Source organism: Corvus kubaryi, unplaced genomic scaffold, assembly GCF_017639235.1.
Source record: "Corvus kubaryi isolate FWS band 111438036 unplaced genomic scaffold, C.kubaryi_AGA036_p1.0 split3-73, whole genome shotgun sequence".
In the NCBI taxonomy this organism is placed as follows: Eukaryota; Metazoa; Chordata; class Aves; order Passeriformes; family Corvidae; genus Corvus; species Corvus kubaryi.
This window is the reverse complement of record NW_024582091.1, coordinates 23,483,568-23,504,727: the sequence shown is the minus strand read 5'-3', so window position 1 is coordinate 23,504,727 and position 21,160 is coordinate 23,483,568. Positions and strand designations below refer to the sequence as shown.

General features: G+C 39.6%; 1 protein-coding gene across 4 annotated transcripts in view; it reads right to left on the bottom strand.

Annotated features, from left to right (window-relative positions):
- LIN28B (lin-28 homolog B) overlaps positions 1 to 21,160 on the bottom strand; it is a 101,912-nt gene that overhangs the window by 67,724 nt on the left and 13,028 nt on the right. Inside the window, exons 1-2 of one of the 4 annotated variants that reach the window (XM_042017026.1) lie at positions 18,173 to 18,446; positions 17,048 to 17,235 (exon numbers count right to left, since the gene is read on the bottom strand). In XM_042017026.1, the coding sequence (XP_041872960.1) occupies positions 17,048 to 17,235; positions 18,173 to 18,182 (198 nt within the window). In that variant the 5' untranslated portion in view covers positions 18,183 to 18,446. Of the gene's footprint in view, positions 1 to 17,047; positions 17,236 to 18,172; positions 18,447 to 21,160 lie in introns of those variants that run through there. The other 3 variants (XM_042017027.1, XM_042017023.1, XM_042017025.1) reach the window with 3 other exon arrangements.

Below are 21,160 nucleotides of genomic sequence, written 5' to 3'. Positions count from 1 at the left end.
AATCATGGAGACACTTCCAGGGAACTTAATATTATCCTCTTGTACTATTTAGGAGAAGGTGTGCTCAGTAAAGCAGACATCTCATTATACCTGCTAGTTACACACCAGAAGGGCAGTTACAAATTAAATGTTGCCAACAGGAAACTCACTGTATTTTTTTAAAAGTTACTGAAATAGACACATCCACTATTTCCAGGACTGGAGTCTTAACATCTGTTTCTGAGAAAATGAATGCCAGACCAAGCCCAGCACTGATATAAGGTGCAGTCACAGTGAGCACATGCCAACAGAGATGGCAGCTCTGTGAAATGCAATTGTGCAAAGTCTCACCCTGCCATTTTCCTCCTAGCTAGCAAGTTAAATCTATGAGAGCAACAAGAAGTTTGGGGAACAAGACCTCCCATTTTATTTTGGCTCAGTTCCTCAAAAATTACACTCCACCACTGCGCTGATACCAAATGGAATGGTGTTTTCTGCATTTCCTCACGCTGCACACCTCTACTGCTTTCCTCAAGTTAGCTCAATTTTTCATGCAGCAAAGCTGAAGTCTTGTGAGTTTCCTGATACAAATGAAACCCAAACATGAAAAATAAATTACTAGTTTTCATCTTAAAGAGCAAAGTATTGTAACTCCTGCAGCTACAAAGCAGTGGAATTGACACAGGAGTCCGGGTGGGAACACGAGGACAGGGTGGAGGAAGGGGTGGGAAGGATTGCATCTTCTAGCAGAAATCTACAGTTACGTGCTTAAGGCAATAATGAAACTTCAGGGTTGTAACAAGCAAGAATTTCATCCAGGAGAAGGAAAAACAAAAACTAAACCCCAAACTGAACAAGCCAGCACAAAACCAACAACAACCAAAGAAACTAAACCAAACCAAACAACCCCAAAAGCCTACCATGGATCACATCTTCAGCAAACAATTTTTTCAAGCTTAATAGAGATGCTTGCCTAATTTAAAAATAACCATGCAGAATAATTCAGGGCTCACAGCAACAACAATGAAAAGTTTAATGTGTATCAACTAAATGTACTTAGGCGCTGGTGTATGGAATGACGGTTACTGGGCTCTCCAAGATTTGAGATTTGTGAAAAGCATTTTTCCCACTTGGCATTATAAAATCAATACTTAGCATTAACCTTAAAAACAGACAAAGAATTTTACATAGAAAGGTTAAAATAAGTAGCTAATTCCAAACAAAACATCATTTCAATATTCCAATTATCTAACATGTATACTAGAAAAAAACTGTACATTGTAAAACAACCCTATGTTTAGCTGAAAATATGTAAGTACAAGGCACACATGGGTTAATTAAAACTACAGAATACCAACATACTTTGTATTGGAAACATTAAATACTTCTGCTTGAAAAACACTTCCAAAAAGCACGTGCCACCTATCTGAAGGCAGCAATAAAAGTAAAGCAGCCTTTAACCCCTATACTATTTGAAAACCAAAGCAACCTTAGGGTTCTGTCTGTAAAAACTCCTTTCATAACATATGCATCTAAAAAAATCGTTTGCAAGTAAAAATGTTATCAGAAAAACCCATGAGATTCCAGCAAGCTGGATGCTGATGAGGGAGGAAAGAACAACTGACACAAATAGATCATAGTCAATGGCATTACACCAAACTCATCCCTTAGGAGAGACTGTCCCAGAGGGGTGAATCATTACACACTGCTGACAGCCTAGAAGTACATTTTCTATTTAGGAATGTAAAAAATACTGGGTTTAATTATGCTGTTATAAACTACAGCAAGAAAACTTGTAAAAGCTTTACACAACTCACCCACAGAGCCCGAGAAATCAACATACTGTGACCTGCATTGGGAAAGATTGCTTGACTTTATTTCCATTAGAGCAAAACTGTTGTTGTGAAGAGATACATATATTTCATCTGTAGTATATAAAGTATGTATATGCACCACTTTTTGTGTTTTTATAAAGAAAAAAAATCAATAGACTATCAATTCTTTTTTCAAAAAATTATTTTAAATAGTAAAGCTATAGTCCTAACACAAGGAAAAAATATCCCCTGAAGTCCATGTGGAACTTCACCCAGGGACAGACTAAAGCAGAAGACCATTTAGTTATAAAAGCTGTACATTTAAGTTCCAAATCTTGAAACCTTTATTTACATGAAGAGGTCTTACTTTAAAGAATAAGTGTTTGCAAGATTGGAATCCAGCAATCCTTAATCTTGTTGAAAGACTTTTTAGCATGAAGGACTTTGCTATCCTTCCAAATAAACAAAAGTAGATAATTCTGCCAAATATTTTTCAAAAGTTCTGTCTTGTCACATTACAGCATTCAGAAGTTAAAAACAAATTGTAAGATGCGAGGTAAAACATCACTGAAAAGTTCTAACAATTCAAGAAAAATAACTTGCTATTAAAAATGTATTCCCTTTCAAATATTTCTGTAAATATGAGTGCTTCGAGGTGGTGTGTTATTTAGTAGTATGATTTGCTTGATCATTAGGAGGGCAAGCCCAAGAGGTCACAGAAAATTGTGAGGTGCCCAATTTTTTATCATCTTAGCTGAGCTTGTCAGAGCAGGGTGATAATAAGACCAAAGGTTGTGGGCCCGATCCCCATATGGGCCACTCACTGAAGAGTTGGACTCGATGACCCTGTGGGTCCCTTCTGACTCGGGATACTCAGTGATTCTGTGACTACTAAAGTTTAATTCTTCCTCTGAGCACCCATGAAGCAAATGAACAGCTCCTTAAAGGGAGGCCGCATTTCTCTTCAAAGTTGTTCTTGATGTCGTCCCTGCTGCCATCTTGGTGTGCGGCATCTCCTGCGGGCCGGGGAGAGAAGCGCAGGGTGCTGGGCATGGTGAACCCCAGCTCAGCCTCTTCCATAATCCAGTATGGACAGTGCTGCCACAAGTGGTGGCAAAGCTCCAGGGAAAAGTGTTTGCTTCACAGTTCTTTTATTCGCATTGCCTGGGTATCAAGTGTGCCCTGTGGCTGATGGCGGATTGGCCATGGCTGATGTAATACCCATCTCTGATCCAGAGATCAGTGGCACTGATCTCTTCTCTCTGGCAACCAGGGACAGGACTCGAGGGAATGGGCTGAAGCTGTTTCAGAGGAGGTTTAGGTTGGATATCAGCAAAAGGTTTTTCACCCAGAGGGTGGTTGGGCACTGGAACAGGCTCCCCAGGGCAGTGGTCACAGCACCAGATTGACAGAGTTCAAGAAGTGTTTGAACAAGGCTCTCAGGCACATGGCATTCCTCTTGGGGATGGTCCTGTGCAAGGCTAAAAGTTGGACTCAGTGATCCTTGTGGGTCTCTTCCAACTCAGAATATTCTGTGATTCTGGTCCTTCAGCACAGGGAGCTGTGACTGTCCCTGCTTACCCCACGCCAGCACCCCAGTGGAGGGCACGGATGTGTGCTACTGCGGGGGAGAATGGGCACACACAGCACTAAACCCATTAATTCCAGCAGTGCTGCCCTTCAGACAGTTTTCATCTATCATTATTTTGATCCTCAAAGATATTAATCAGCATTGCCAGCTCTGCACCGTGTGCCGAATTAGCTTTTTTTTTTAATAAACAAAACAAAACAAACAAGCCGAATATTTAAACCGTATTTATAGAGTAATAAAATCTTTGAATCTCTCACATCAATCACTTGCTTGGACCACAGTCAGCTGCCCGGGGAGGACCAGGTTATAAATGGCCCGAGGAAGCGATAGGCAATGAATAGCCCTGACCCTCGCTTCCCTGCTTCGGTCGGGGCTTGCAACCTGAGCCGGGAGGGGGCAAATTCCTGCCGCTCCCGCTCCAGCCGGGCAGGGGAGGGGAGCGGAGGGCGCCGTAAAGGAGGCCCCCGGCCCCTCCTCGGCGCCGCCGTGGCACCCGCGCCCCCAAACACTCCCTTCCCACCCAAATTCTCAGCTCCATCCTACAGTTCCTCCATCACCCGAGCAGCTCCAGACAGCTTCTGTAGCAGAAGCAACCTGCCCTGCAGCATTACCAACTGATCGCGCAATAAAACACAACATCCATGCGAGAGAAAAAGCAGTTTCATCCCTCGCCAGACCACAGGTTTGCCGCCACCCGCGCGACCTGCAGCGCAGCAGAGAAGTCAACAGCTGACTGGCAAATCTTGCCAGCAAGCAGAAAAATTAAGGCCCAGAGTCTTTTCCTTTGGCCCCTTCCAGATGCCAGTTACATGGGCTGGTTTCCACTGCACTGATCAGAAGGGAACGGGCAAATACAAAAACCACGGTTACAGTCTGCATCACTCTCTGCCATTCCTCCGTGCAGCAGAATCCAAACTGACCTACATTGTTAAACCTGTTTCCTGAAACACGCAGGAATGCGGTAGAAGATGAAAACAAGGCTTGTACGCAGATATCTAAGAGACCTTGTATTTCCTATATTAGCATCTATTCATAATGAATATTTCATTGTGGTTTTTTTTCCTAATTTCTAAATTAATTTTTCTGATTTAATGTCTTAATACTTGAATGTAGCTTTTTAATGGTAACATTTTAATAGCAACATTGCTACCAGAAAGCTTTTTATAAAATTTGTCAAATTAATGGAAACTTGACATTTCAAATAATTCAATAATTCAATAATTTTGACACAAAATTATTTTGTTTAGTAAATGTGTAAAAATTATGTTTAAAAAATGTAATCAGTATTTTTCAACAAACCAATTATTAAAATAAGCAAGGATTAATGTCTTTCTCCTGTATTTAGCATGTCTCTTATTGTTTGATAATTTACTTCCATACAGATTTAATAAAAGGAAGCAATTTGCTTTTTGTCCATCGTCTTTAAAAATTTGGCAGTGAAATGTTAGTGTGCCCAGAACAATATGCTCATAAGACATACAAATTCAGATTAACTTTGTTAAATCACTGGAATTAAACAGTAACAAAAAACTTGTACTGAATTTTTTATATGTTCACTTAAGTGGAGAAAATCGTAGATCAGTACGCATTTTTAGTTTCTTACATACTATCAATAAATAATTATCTGCCAAGTCCTCTTTTAGACCTGAAATGCCAGGAATTTCAAACTTGTCCACAAAATGGTACAGCTATGCTTAAACTAATGAAGACCCTGCTGAATGTGCTGAATGAACATTCATGTATGATAAGTTCATACAAATAATACTGTTATAGAATTTGTTTTGAGGGCCTTTTAAAGACTGCAAAGCTCTCACAAAGATAGTAAAAACAAGTCCACTGAATGATAGTTTATACACACAAACCCCCCTTTCATTTATTTAATCAAGCTTTTCTGGTTTAAGTATCTAAGCTCCCAAATGAAATGATCAGAAAAAAATCCTTGAGACAAACTGTGCATATGCACTGAAACTCCTTGACAACTATAGCACTGATTCCCCCTGGCTCAACATTTCATCTCTTAGTAACATGTGGTCCTTGAAATTTAGTTAAAACATACTGTACTTTCAAAATGCACATCAGATGGAGAGAGAAAACAGAAACTAAGCTAAGGTTTGCTAATTTTTAAGAATTTAACAAATAGATTATATTCGTCATCCTAAAACCAGAAATACTGCAACAAAATCAATAATTTTGTGCCATTAACTCACTTAAGACAATATAATATACTATAGGTGCATTTCATGACACCTATTGTGGCCAGTGCTGGCTTAGATCCCTTGTAATGGACATACAGTAAAAAGGAAATCAAATTATAACTATAAAAACATGTCAGTGTTATATATATAATTAAAAAAAATATACTGATTCCCATTAAAAAGATATTAATATGTAGATCACAGGAAATCTTAAACATTGATTATACTATCTAATAATGAACACTAAAAAAAATCATCTTTCACCAAATGCTCCAACTGCAGCCACTTCAACAGTCTAATCTTAGTCCATTTACAGCTGTCACCAGTTAAAGAACGATCATCCAAAGAAGTACTGTGTGAAGATTAACAATAAACCCACATAAGCATGGAATGGGCTATCATTTCCCAATAAACTACTGATGATTATTGTCAGTAAAAAAGGAACCATATTACAAAAATAAATTAATCTGCCATTTAAAAAAATATGTAATCGCTCAATAAAAATAAATTAATGAAGATTGATGTAAAAATTCTTTGGGGAATCTGGATCTCTCTATTACATTATTAAAGATAACGAGATGTTGCTCAAAGCAGACTCCAGATTAATTTTAAAAGCATATGTATTCTTGAAAAAGGTAGTTACTAAATGTAAATACATATAAAATGGAATATGCATTTTTATTTTTTATGTAAGTCTTTAATAATTTCTGCTGAAGACAATGTAGGCACAGATCAAATTTAAAGGAACCTTCTCAATCAGTGTCATGAATTTATATAATTGTAAACATTTTCAAATCCAATAGATCATATTTTGGAATGTGGTAAACTTTCTTTTTTAATTCTTGAGGAGGAGAAGGCATAGCTAAGAGGAGAAGCTGATAACCTACTTTCTTAATAGTCCAGGATAATTAAGCACTTCTTAGTGAAAGATGTGGTAATTACTGCTCCATTAAGTGTTCCCAAAAGCAGGAACTAACACTAACAAAATCCTAATCCTCCAAATCTAAGCAAAAATTTTATCTTCAGATGTACTATATTTCTGCCTAAAAAATCTTGAATATTGTTTTCATCTTAACAATGCACCTTAAAAATGCTCTCTCATTCTCTACAGTTCAATCCCACAGTCCTCTGTGACTAGTCCTGCAAAGTTAATGGTGACATATGAATTTCCCTACAGTACCAGAAATTAGGAGTTTCTTTGTTTATTAATGCATCTGCTTCACATCCAGATCAATCACCTTCAAGTAATGTCTTTCTTTAACAATTTTCACTAATTCCTGAATCCAATTAAACACACTTGTAAAAATTATTTTATCTTTTTTTTTTTTTTTTCCCCAGGTTGCAATAGTTTCTAAACCAGAATCACACACAACAAACAGGAGGCCCTGTTAGCTAAGACCGGCCAGCATGCTAGAGCCACACAGACCCCTGCAGAAGAAACCATCCATTCCTTGCAGGGTTCACTTCTACCCTACACTTCCCACCCATTAAACAGTTCTGCAAATCATGCTACATGAAAACATTGAACAAATGTGATTTTGACTCATATAAAACAGCTATTACAAATGTAATGTGCTTTCTTTAATTAACACACACAGGCACACAAACCTCTAAAACCAAACAACAAAGCAGGCAAACAAAGCAGATTTAGCACAGCCAAATGAGAATTATTCACTGTATTGGAGACCTGTTGAGCACTGTGGTGAAATGGAAACTTTTTTACAAATATTTGAGGACTATACTATGTCTCCAAATCTGTGAACTGTCCACCTGCTCCTGTCTGAGTAGGAGTTCACTACTTCCTCCTCCCCACCAGTCAGTGCTCTCCCTTGACTCTGAGTGGTATCTTACATCCCTAACATCAGGGCCTGGGAAGAAGACAGATCATGAAGGATCCAGCCAGCAGGACTCCCATCCTCCCCCTCATCAACACAGATATGCAATACTGCAAGTTACAAGGTTTTTAAAAAAAAATTCCCAGTACCTACTGCATCCCATCAGCCCTACTAGAAATCAAAGGCCCTGCACAGGGCTCAATAAATGTTCAACACCCCATAGGCACTTTCACTGCAAGGGTGAACCACATTCACCTTCAACAGAACCTGCCTGTGGCCACAGTGAGGGGGCTTTGCCACACTGGGGGCATTTCACATACTTCTTCTACTGCTTTTTCCTACTGTGAGGAACTTACTTGGGACTGAGCAATTTTTCAACAGGAAGATGGAAAAACCCACATTATCAGCCCGAGACCTTAGCATTAGAGCAGACTGGTAGTTGAGCGGTCAGGTGAATTTGGGTAAGGCATTAAATATTATACATTCACAGTAGAAAAAAGTAGCATATTGTGAAAAGTATATACAAATTACATACATAACATAATATGTATGCACGAACTTGAGAAGTTGTACCACTTTTAGTCAACTTTTAATTAACCAACAGTGACCCAAACCCTGTTTACTATTCTACATTTTAGGTGCTGTACAGGGAACAGCTCAGATCACAGTATGGCACTCACATTTTTGAGCACAAAATGCACATTTACAGCCTTATGAAAACAAAAGCCTGTAAACCACATACTTCCAGTAAAAGCATTCATGTAAGAGACTTAAAATCCACTTCTAATGCTGTCCATTTTATTGAACAAGTTTCATAGGTCAGTAGGACCACTTCACTTGATAGTACTGAGCAGAATTTGGCCCATCAGGTCTGTAATATCAACAAGAAGAAAAGAGACGTTATAGTTCCATTACATTAAGGAAAAGGAATTTTGTTCACTGTTGAAACAATTCTCAAATTTCCATTCACCTGATGTACTACTGTATTTAATATCTGGGAAAGAGGGCAGCAAACAAGTTCGTGGATAATTCTTGGATCTAATCCCACTTTAGTGTCAAAAATGGCTGATTCTCAGGATGTACAATCTGCATGCCTTAGACCAGGTAATTAAACTGGGTGAGATAACTATATATATGTTAAATAGAGGAGGCAGTTGGGGGTCTAATTCAACATCTACAGAAGTCAGCTTGGGTCTATTAGGTACATTCCATACTACTACTTTTATATATTTCTAGTATTTCCAGTACAATGAGTCTAAAAATATTCAGAAATTACTACATGTGGTCAGCAGAGGCTTTTTAAATCCCCTTATTTCCCCTAAGATTGTATTATTACAAATAGCTCATAAAACCAACCAAGATTTTGACTATTACCTTGGAAAACACACCTGTAAAATGAAAGAAAACATTTTTTAAACTATAGCACATGTGCACAATTAAGAGATTTTAAAGACACCTGTACTTTGAAAAAAAATACAGAATGATGCTTATTCTAATCTCCTTAAAGTACACAGTGGCCATCACTTTTAGTCTCAGTTTCAGACCAGGGTTTATTTTGGTGCATATATTTATATGACCATAAACAGAGAGTTGTAACACAAATGTTAAAGTAGCCTCACGTGGCACTATTATAAAAACAATCAAGAAAAAAAATTCTCTCAACACTGCATACCTTAAAATTACCATGAAAAATTAAAAGAAGGCCTCTCTGGGAACAGATTATCTCTGATGGGAAAGCCACTATCAGCTAAATTGATGAGAATTACACATTTGTGAATGCAATAACAACATTTGTGTTTTCTGACAGAGCATAAGATCTGTTGTAGTCATGAAATACTACTTTGACTTTGTAGATAAATTCATACACTCCAAATATTGATTACATGTGCCTTTACTCAGATTTTATGTGTTAAACAATTTTAACCAGTGAAAATACTGACTTTATGATGCTAAAAAATGAATCCAAACTTTCCAGCCTTCCTCCTGCCAAAAAATGCAATTCTAGCACCAGATCAGAACTTTGGAATGGAAACTGTGTGATTTTCTTGGTTCCTGCACTGATAATAGAATAAGAATATTCTACAAACTCTCACACAAATAATCTCAAACGTTTGGATGCATTTAATTTTCAAAGTTGAAATTCCATACATACGGAATAATTAAAGAGCTGTACTTTCCAGATTATCAACTAATTTCACTAAGATCTCACCTATCTGCTAAAAAGATCTATCCAAAATATTATGAACATGCTCTGTAAATATGCTTATTTCTGTTCTGTAGAAGAAAAAGCCCACATAATATTTATATGAATCAAAAATTCCCTGATTTTTTTTGACTTATAAATAGTGCTTTTTGTAAAACTGCAATCAATATATTTCAGTGCCACCACTGAACTGTAATCACTAAACAAGAAAAAGAGAAACTTGAAGACTGAAGTGTGACACAAAGATTCCTGAAACATTTCACTTCCAGAGAGAGCTCAGATGCTTGTACTCATTCCACTACCCTCAAGTGCCCTTTTTCTTGGAAAGTCATTATCACTTTTGTCGTCTCTCCATCCCCAGCTGAAGGTGGCAACCCGAGAACTCTGCTATTTTGCACCAGGAGACTGCAGTTTCATTCGCATTTCTGTGTCAGTAGCTTCCAGCTCTTTCCTCCAGTACCTTCACCTCACCTGGCTGCTGCTTGCTTGCACCCTTGGCCACCCTTCCATGGTGCCAACACTGCCCACCCTTATTTGTGGGGATCATGGGGATTCTCTGATATGAAAAATGGTACAAAAATCAGATACAAACATTTCCCCAGCTGAGTCTGCAATGCAGTCCCACAAGCACTTATCCTAGACCAACAAGAGTGACAGAAAAGGTCTTGAGGCTTACTGAGGCAGCTGCACTGCTGTCAAATGTAAAAGTCAAGTCATGTCCGTAGGATACCCACCGAGAAGGGTGGCTGTAGGAGTTTAAGCCTCCACCTATTCACCTCACACTGCTACTGCAAAGCCTTATTTGGCTGCTTGCAGAGCAGCTGCTGAACTGCTGCATGTTACAGCTTTGCATGTTAGGAAAAAATCAAATTCGGTGCCAGTTTTCCATAGTACAGCAGACTCTGAAGCTTGCAGCAAGTTCCACAGCTGCTCCACAAGCAGCCAAGCCACCTCTGGAGAGGGGATCTGGAATTCCCTTTAGCTATCTCCCACGCAGTTAACCCCTCCTCCATTTTAAGTCAGAACCAGCCAAATTAATCTGAGGAAAAGCCTGGACACCAGTTTCTCCAACTAAATAGGCTCAAGCAATCAGAAGCACTTCCCCACCTTCCATGCAGAGTTGTTTAGTGATACTCTGGTGATGTAAAAGCAATTTAAGGATTTACTGCTTTCGCCCATGATATCCATCAAGCAAAAGCCAGTCCAAATCTGTCCTGAAGAACTGTCCTTTAAAAAGAGCCATGCATCACATAATATCTCTCTAACAGTCCTGGTTACTTGCAGCTGATTTTAAAAAAGGCAAAAAACCAGCACCCCTACATACAGGGAATTAAAAATGTAAACAGTATGTCCTTATTTATTTGTGTTGGTTTTAACAAACATCATAAATGGTCTTTACCCTCTAGTTTGTAGTTCCTAGAATCTTTCTTAAATGACATCTTTACAGTCACTTGTATATACCTTTGTAGAACCTGGTGGGCCTTATTTTGCTTCTGTTGATTAGTGGGGAAATATGGCCGGCCTTTACTGCAATGAAGGCCTGTACTGCAATTACTTTACTTAAGGCAGATGAATTAAACAATATTTACATGGGAGTATATTTTGTAAAGAGCATGAAACAAAACTCTGGATGTCTCTAAATATACCTACTACCTCAGTAAGGTAGTTGCAAACCAGAACAAGCAACAATAACAACATTTTTCCCAATTTGACAATTCATTTCCTTTTAGCTTCGGTTCATGTATCTGCTTTGATATCTTATGTTTGTGTCCCAGACAAAATATCCTCTTCCTTCCAGTATCCCAACCCCTGTGCACAACTTCCTCAGTCTTGGAGAAAAGGACGATAGCGTGCTCTGGAAAGGGTGCACTTACTGCTCTGCCAAAGAGGGAAACACCTCTTAAGACAAAGTTGTCCCACTGCAGCCCTCTGCCTTTGGGCCGCTTGTGACTTCTGCTTGTTAACGTGCAAGGCTTAAAACTCTTCAGCAAAATCTGATCTGATTCAACATCACTTAGGTTTAATGGTGCTGCCATTCACCTAAATACTACATAGATTTACTAATAAAAATTTACTACAGTGTTTGGGTTAGAGGTAAATAGATGAACTCTGGAAGGTTCAGAAGATGGCAGCTCCATATTTCAAACAACCAAATTGCTAGTTTCTTCAGACAACCATCCTAAACCATCAAGCTGTCAGGGAAGTATTTTGCCATCTATGTGTCCATACACGATACTAACTTGTACAGTAATTAGTAGACAGAATAAATTATTAAAAAAAAAATCCCAGTGCTGTAGCGCTCCACACCACAAATCAGTGGTCCCCATCACTTCTCTGCATGCTGCAGCCCAGCTGGTGTGTGCCAGAGCTTGGCTCCGGGTCTCCAGCAGCTCCATCCTGTTATGGACACTACATGCGCTGAGGCTGCTGAGCAGACTTTGCCACCCGCGTCTGATCCCTGTCGGATCTCCCGTACACATGCTCACTGCAGACACACGTTTACTCCCCGTTCGCTTCCTTCCTCAGCCTCCCTCCCTAAATCCTGCTAGCCACTTCTGTTTTGATTAGGACTGGGCCTGCCTGGTCCCCAGCAGACGTCAAAGATGACAAGTCTGTAATAGCATACTCTGCATGGAGACTTCTACAGTCCAAATAGACATTCCTATGTCATATTAAACATAAGGAGCAATGAAATACTGATCCCACTTGCTCGCCCAGGACTTCCAGTTATCCTGAGCAATTAAATAGTTTTTAAAGGCTCCCAATAAAACAAAAATGAAAAAGAATGAATGCATCCTTGAAAAGGCACGGGATCACACGTGCTCACAATATAAGAAAGTCAGCATTGAGTGTATAATGCCATGCCCTACTCTGTCCTAGAAAAAGTAGTTCAACTATGCCTAAAAACTAGGAATTCAAAGAACGGGCATCTGATTCATCATTGAAAAGGACAGTTGGTCACATTAAGGGAAAAGACTGTTCAGATGCTGCTTATGTGTCTCATTTTCCATTTATTCTTCTGTTTATAGTCAAAATAGTCTCAGTAATTTTTCCTCCTTCTTTTGATATAGGTACTTGAAACAATAAGAGCAATATTTATAATGCACAAATGATAGTGCAGTACAGAAGCACTCAATGAAAGAAAAAAGGGTGTTTTCCATTTTTATCAAAATTTGTAGTAACAGTAACTTGTAGCAACAGCAAGAAAGTTCAGATGAAAGTGAAAATTTTCAAGCCAACTATGTTCCTTTTAATGAGAAAACAAAATACACCAGCTCCTATATGCTGCTCCTCCCTTCCTTCCTCTCCCCATCTCATAAAAGAGGATCCCAAAGAAGGATCGTGTTTAAGGTCCCAGTTCAGAAATCCTGTATCAATCCCTTATTGTGGTAAGAATTTTGGACCACAGAGCCATGTCCCAACAAACTCCATCTAAACTGAACAATCCACCCCATCCTGAAAAACTACATTACTGAGAAACAGACATAAATTTATAACCCTTGATACTCACAAATGCATATTTAATTGCATCTGTTTACGTTCAGCACCCTACAGTCCATTATCATCTTTAACATCTGGGCTTCATGCTAGGCAAAGGAAAAGAGACTTGTTTCTAACTTGATCTGTACAAAGTGTGTGCAAAAAAGAATATGCAGCATTTTTGCCTTACTGCCATCCAAAAAAAAAAGTAGTACGTATTTAAGTTGGGTACAATTTTGAATGTGCAAAAGAAGTTTTAACAAACATTATCCTTTTCTGATTCTATGAGAACTTCAGCTCTTCTTAGTTCTTTGCATTGAAAACCTTTTTTCATGTGCACCACAAAAGGTTTCCCTCACTTCACCTCTCCAGTCTGCTTTACCCTTTGACAAATAGATCTTTTTCTAAAATTTAATAAGAGTCACTCACACATAACTAGGTCCAAAATTCACATCACAAAAGAGAAACAAGCTATTTTATTCATTCCATGGTAACCTACTAAGAGCACATATGACAATATTCAGCTAAATTCAGTAAGGTGCACATTCAGTGGATTTAAAAATGTTACAAAGGACTATCACTGCTACTCTTCCTTTTTTTTTTTTTTTTCAAAAGAAACACAGGACTTGGCACATTGCTGCATTGAGCATGGCTTCTGTTGAAAAAATCAAATTGTTTTTAGAGCTTATAATTTTGATATGACCCTGAATGACTCAAACAAACAACTTAAAGATATAAGCTGTATCAGAATAAAGTTAAAAAGGAAAAGAGTGTGGGTATGTGTAAGTGTACCAAATTACATTGTAGACACACAGATGCACATATATAATGGCTGACGTGTTTCTGCCTTAAATAATGCATCCAGCTCTAGGTACCTCATTACCAGAAGGGTAACAACAGTCTGAAGGTAGTTCAGAGAAGATCAATCAAAATTATTAACACCAAAGGAGGGACTTAAAAGGCAGGGTTGAAAACTCAATACTGCAGCTGTTTTGTGAACAGGTCTTTCATTGGGTGAAGGGGAAGAGAAGTCCAAACAAAAGCATGGTCCTCTAAAAATGTACCAATATATACAATTAACAAAGCACTCAGTTTAGAAAAATGTGAGTATAATCCACACACAGCTAAAGGGGAACTCCAAGAAGAAAGCAAAATTACTTACTGCAAGCTCAAAAGTCTAGGTATAATGAGCTTAAACTATTACAGGAATTTTGACTTGACATACAGTAAGTTTTTATAGCAAGATCTCATAAACTGGGCATAACCTCACCAAAAAAGGTAAGATAAGAAAGTAAAAATATTGTTGTAGGGTTCAAGCTAGCTTTGACAGGACTTTGACTAAGTAAACTAGAAGCTTCTCTCCTCTGCTCAGACTGCCTAATTCTATAAAATTATACTAGTAGCTACAAACACTGCAGAATGAGTGAATGAATGCATGCAACACTATCTGCGCACACATAAATGATGAAGTGTTTTCAAGGCAGTTTTGAACAGTAGTATTTTGTTTCAACAGATTAATAAACTAACATCTTTGCCTTAAAAAGGACCCTCCACATGACAAAATTTCTCAGATTAATGAAACCAATAGGAATAGGGTCCAATCACTGTGCAGGCAACAGTTGTACAAGCAGCACTGTTAAATAACATTACAGATTTAAAGACATTTTTATGCTCTGGCTGTTACTGCTAGAACTGGTCAGCTAGTTAGCTAACACAAAGCATTCTGTGTAGCAATATCAATTATCTAAAACGTACTCTGAAACACAATAGATTCCCCCATTACATTACACAGAAAACCGATGGAAAGAAGATTCATGTCACCATGAAGTTATATATATACACCTTAGACTTCACCAGAAAGAAAATGATGAGAAACATTATTTTCTTTGCTGTAAGAAATACTAATAATAACTTCACTCAGTAAGATGTATCTCTAAGTAAACTCAAAATGACTGAGGCACACAGTTAACATGAAATGCAACACGGTATTTTTCACTGCATTACACTGTGGTATGTCTTAGAAACCCAAAGGTATGGATAAGTTGTAGATTATTAAACTGTAATAAACAAACTTGTCTAACATTTCCTTCTTTTCCCCTCCTTCAGGGGACACAACTCAATAGAGACTTCCAAATTTACTACTACTTTATTATTTTCTATGACTACTTTCCATTATGAAACCGAAAACCTTGTCTAGTATTACTTAAATGTATCAGGTTATCATGCAGTTCAATACTTCTCTATTTCCACAACTCTAAGAATATCTTTGTTTTCAAATGTGTTTTTTATTAACAGCACTGCTATGTTTCAAATATTTGTCTTCTACAATTCAAGAAGCAAAAGAATGACATATATTAACACAAAGTTACTTTAAAAAAAAGGGGGCGTTTATCTCTAAAGTAAATTTATAAAACTGTAAAGAGCAACTTCATGACTTAAAAAGATATAAAGAAAGGAAGAAAAGGGGAAAAAGGACGAAGACTGCTCCTTATTTGATAAGTGTTTCATTCATTCAGTTCTAATGAGAAAAAGCAGCAGCTTAAAGAGGGGGCAGCTTGTATGCCAGTACAAAGCAGGAAGTGTAGGAATTTAGTGAGTTCACTATCGGATTCTACACCTTGTACGTAATTCCAAATGCAAGCAACTATACTGAAGTGGAGGCCCTTAGGTGCAAGGGCACATGTAAGGCAGCAAGACCAGAAATCCACCCCACCACACACTGCAAGGCAACAGGCCACAGCAGCAGTTTCTTTAGAAGTTTCAGCCACCTTTTTACTAATCTAATCAGAGGTGTATGCTTTAAAAAAGCCTGACAAAGTTACTGCAGAATAAAGCCGGGCCACCAAATGCATCATCAAAAGAGAGTCACTATATAATCATGGAACACCCCCTTCACCGTCATTGCAAACGTCATAGAAAATGGACAACCACGTAAAAAGATGCCTTTTGCCTCTCTAACATGGCCCTAGCCAACCCCAAAATGGTCTCTTTACCTGATTCCTCTCTTCTCTGATCACAGAGAAGATAGGTGAAATTCAAAATAGCCTTGTTGCAACGGGAGACTTACAGAAGGAGCAGGGAAGGTCTACACATGCTCCTTCTTCAAAAAACACAGTACAGATCTCGAAAAAAGTTCCCTTATCATTTTGTACGTATTTTGCATCTGAAACTCTTTTACATGAAAGTAAAAGTTTCCACATTCAAAACACAAAACCATCCATGCTGTTGTGCTTAAAAACAAAACCATGGACCATACACACCCCTTGTCTCCCCAACAGCCTTACAGAGACACTGCTTTTGGTCTGAATACTTAAATAATTACTTTTTTTTTTCTCCCTAGAAAGGAATAATTAAAAATCAACCGGCGAAACCACATACACGCTTCAGAGTATCACCACAGGGACACTCACAGGTCTGAATTACTGCAAAATAACACTATAATTATGTCTTAATTTCACTAACTAATCTCAGATGAGCTTTTAAAAAGTAATTCGAGGTTTACAAGTAAACCGTTTAAAACTGTACTCAAATGTTATCTGAATGAAACCCGACATTTATTTATCCTTTTCCCAGCTTGATTTTAAACAGTTTCCAAGGAAAGGCATATCTGCTCTTGATCAGTCTGGTGACAAATGATAAACCTTGTTAAAAAGTGTGACATTTGAAAATAAATAAAAACCACAGGAGACTTTTCTAACCTAGGAGGAAGATATGAAGAAACATTATCCCCTTGCACAAATCACCAGCGACAGAGACTAAGCACAATCTAACGAGCTTATTTACTCAAATTGTACACTGCCAACAAAACCACTACCTAGGGCAGCTCTTTAACTACAGATACACTTAAATACCTAGAAAAAAATAGGTTACTTCTCTTCACATAAAACCGGAGTCCCTGTGAGCTCAACCAAATGTGGCAGGCTGAGATAGAAGACAAAAACGGGTCTTACTTGGTGTACAAAGACATCAACTGGAGACTCCAAGGGGCTTCCCTCTCGGTTGCTCATGGAGATGAACCCGAATCCCATTCTCACATTGAACCATTTGCAATGGCCGGTTCCGTGCAAAACCTGGGATTCCTCCTCTTCTTCCTGCTCCGGCAACTTCCCGGGTTCGTCTCCACCTTTACTCGCCCCTGCTGAGGAAGAGGGAAAGGCGGGGGGTGTGGGGGGGAAGGGGGGAGAAAAAGAAGGAAGAGAGGAACAAGATGCAAAGCAAAGAGTTAAATTCTGGTAACATCCTTTTGCCGCTGTATAGAGGAGTTACTACAAACGGAACAGGGGGAAAAAAGGGGGACGAACAAAACAAAATCAAAAAGCAAACAGCGAAGAGTGCGTATCTTTCCTAAATCGTAAAATAAACAACCTTCTCCCCAAAATACGTAAAAAAATTAAATCACCGGAGGTTACAGAGAGGAAACACTGCGCACGGAGGCTTTCCCTCTCTCTGAGCCCAGGGCAGCCCACGTTTCTGTACATACGTGTATTTTTCCATTTAACTCCATCTTTCAGCCACATTACAGCACGGAACGCGATACTTTACTTGAATATTGCTGGTTTAAGACCGATCCCATTTCTCAACAGAAATTCTCAGCCCAATTAGTCTCTCCTCCCAAGGCGCAGGACCGGGGGGGCGAGGGGGGAGGCCGGCCGAGGAGGGGTGGAGGAGAGAGAATAAGCAAAATTGGGTAGATTGCACAACTGGTTATTGCACATGCAGCGCCGAAACCACTATTTTCCAAAGTGTATCCATCCCTCCTTGGAATAAACTCTCGATTAAAGTTGGGACAGGTGTACGGCCGTTTTCTCATCCCACCACTGCAACTGTGCTTAATCAAACAGGAACAATTCAAACAATAGCCCCCTGAAAGCTTTTCAAGTTGTGAATCGGTGTGGGCGGTACGGAACAGTTTCTGAGCTGGGTAACAATGGGTTTGGAGAAAGCCCCCTTGCGCGAGCTGCTAAAAAAGGGTAATGCATAGTTGGGTTAAAAAGGGGTGGGGGGAGGGAGGAGAGGGGGAGAGAGCGAGCGAGCGAGCGAAAATCATAGTAAAACAATAGAAAAAGAAAATTAACCTTCGGCCATGTTGCCCCACGGGCCCTCTGCTCCAAACTCGTGAGATGAAAACTTTCCCTGTGGATCGAAGTGGTCTTCTGCATTAATCTAACATCCTGATTTTGAACGATCGCAAATTTAGCTCGCATGGTCTAATGTGCTTTCCCTCTTTTGATTTTTTCCCGTCTCTCTCGCTCCGTTTCTGGCCCCCTGCGCACACGTGACTCGGTCAATTACATGCTTTCTTGCTACTAATTTCGCATCGGATCCTTAAGGGGTTGGCAGGAGGCAGGAGCAGCCAATCGCCATTTCAAGTAGCCTGACACACCAAAATAATTTATGAATGAACAAGAAATTTTCAACACGGCGCTTTTTTTTTTTTTTTCTTCCCCCCCTTCCTTTTCGGACAGCTAATCTGCACGCTTCTTTACGGGAAATCGAGATGACGTATTATTCTGGGGTTTCTGCCCTCCCGTGCATGCACAAATCCGTAGGAAGATCCGTGTGTTTCTAGATACAGCCCACTGAACAACAGCTGCGCGCAAGGGCGGCCGTGCGGAGGAGATTATGGGGGTATCTGTGCCCACCGCAGGCGGGCTCCGCGCACGCACACCAGGGCGAGATGCTCGCGGACCAGGGACACACGTGTGTGCAGACACGCACGGGGAGCGCCGGCAGGCATCTGTGGCACCCTCTGCGCACAACGCGGGCAGATGCGCAACTGGATCGTTACTAATTTCGCATTCAAATTAAAAGCGCGCCGGAAACGCGATATCACCTTAATATGCCCCAGAATGTGCGGAGATCTAGCGTTTCACAACATTTCTGGAGGGGGGATGGGGCGAGGGATTGTACTTCACAGGTTTCTCCGCCATCTCTTTCCGGGGGAGGGGATGTGATTAATGACTTCCTAAATAAGAGCCCAGTTTTCAAGCCGAGAATTGGAGTGAACCTCAATCAGCAGTTGGGAGAGGACTGACAGAGAGAGGGATTTACTGGAGAAGAGGGCGGAAAAAAAAAAAAAAAAAAAAAAAAAAAAAAAAAAAAAAAAAAAAAAAGCCTCGGGGGAAGAGGACAAAGAGGGGAGAAATAACGCTGACCGGGGACTGCTGTTTTAAGTCTTCACTGCCAGCGGGAGTTGGGGATCCAATTCGGAAAAAAAATGTGTGATGTGTAACGGGCTTAGTAGCAGCCCCTTTGCAAAGGCACTCCCCTTCCGCGCTCACAGGTACACAGCTATGGCCCTGCCCTCCAGCCCTTCTCGTTGCTGGACGCATGGCCAAATGCTTTTAATGTTTTATAAACGTGAAAAATAAACAAACAATTAGGGAGAATTAGTTTTATTTTCCATCTGTCCATCTCCTTTAGTGTAAAGATACAGATGAAAGTATTTTGTCCTCATCACCATCTACTCGCGTTAACCTCGCTTTCCATCCGGTATTTTTTATATGTATGTATGTGTGTGTGCGTATGTGTATAATATATCTCCTTTAAACATTGCCCATATCTTGTTAAATCTTGGACTCTGACTTTCTTATTAGCCCCCTCCCTCCTCCCCCCAGCATCCTCTCTTATCCCAAGGACACACAAACAAAAGCCAAGGCAACAAACTGATCCGTGCAGAACCTGAATGCAAGGGGCTTATGCATTTGCAAAGCACTTGCTGTTGTTTGCGAAGTGGCGTCGATCAGTCTGCCCAGTTAAGGGGAACGCCTTTGCCCCCATGGGCCTGTTTACTCCTTTTGTTGCCTTTCAGGAAAGCGTCAATTCCCCCGCTAGCGCCTCATTTCTGTGTGAAACACCAAGGTGGAGGCTCCGTGTGATCGTTTGCAAGAAAGAAGCGAGGGTGGGCAAGAGTGTACAAATACAAGCACCCTGGCAAGTGGAGCAGAAGCTTTAAATCCTGAAATTCCTTTGCAGTCTTCAACCGTAAATTTCCTATAGGTTATTTCAACAGTGAGGTCGACTTCCTACACTGACCTGCCTTACGCATTCGTGCAACATACCACCGCTTTTGGCTCATAACCTCCCTTCCCCCCTTACAATAGCGATTATTTTACAATATTAAATCTCCAGTAATTTTATATGCTTGGATCTTATGACCCGGACGATATCTAATTTATAATAAATGTACGAGATTTTAATACACGTGACACCTCCGTTATGAACAAGAAATTAAGATACCGGAAGAAAACAATCCTTACACCTCTTACTTGAAGTGCCCGAGACTACGTTTCTTGTGGCAGAAAGGCACATTTATAAAATCAAGATCTCTCTGCCCCTCCACTCGAAAAGACAGAAAGTACCCGTTTAATAGAAAGTTTTAAGAGTCTTTATTTTTTAAAGATTTATTTATTTTACCGGCATTTGTTATAAAAAACCCCTTGGAGCCTAGAATATTGGTTAAACAGACACAAACGAGTTGATTGAGTTCATTACATGGACAAAATGTCTTGTTAGCAAATTTCAGTGAAAAGAAAATTCAGTATAATATGTTCTTCGATGAAGAAATGAAAGGCTACAAAACCACGTAAATAAATGAATGTAAATATATTGGTTGCAAAATTTTTCTTATGTTGCAAAATTAGTGCAGATTTTGTAAAATGGAGGGAGGTGGGATTTGCAATGTGTCTTTACTGAGATTTTCAGGCCTCCAGTATTAGTGGAATTAAGGTTGGGGTCACTGGACTGGTCACCGGTGTCAGATGTTATCGACTCATTCATTTCCTGCAAGGGACATCAGCCTTTCAAGTTTTGTGGAAGGTAGAGAGCTGTTGCCAGCTGGGAACTCTCCGGGAAAAAGAAGAAAAAAAAGGAACCCCAACCAACACCCTTCCCAAAATTCATTCTGAAAGAAGGGGAGGGGGGAAGAGGGAAAAAAAACCCTACGGAACAAGCCAGTTCGTGGAAAAAAAATAGTTTAATGGTAATGGTTTAGACATTAAAAAAACCCCCCCACCAACTATTTCTATCCTTGTATTTCGCTACAGAGATGCTAATTTTGGTGA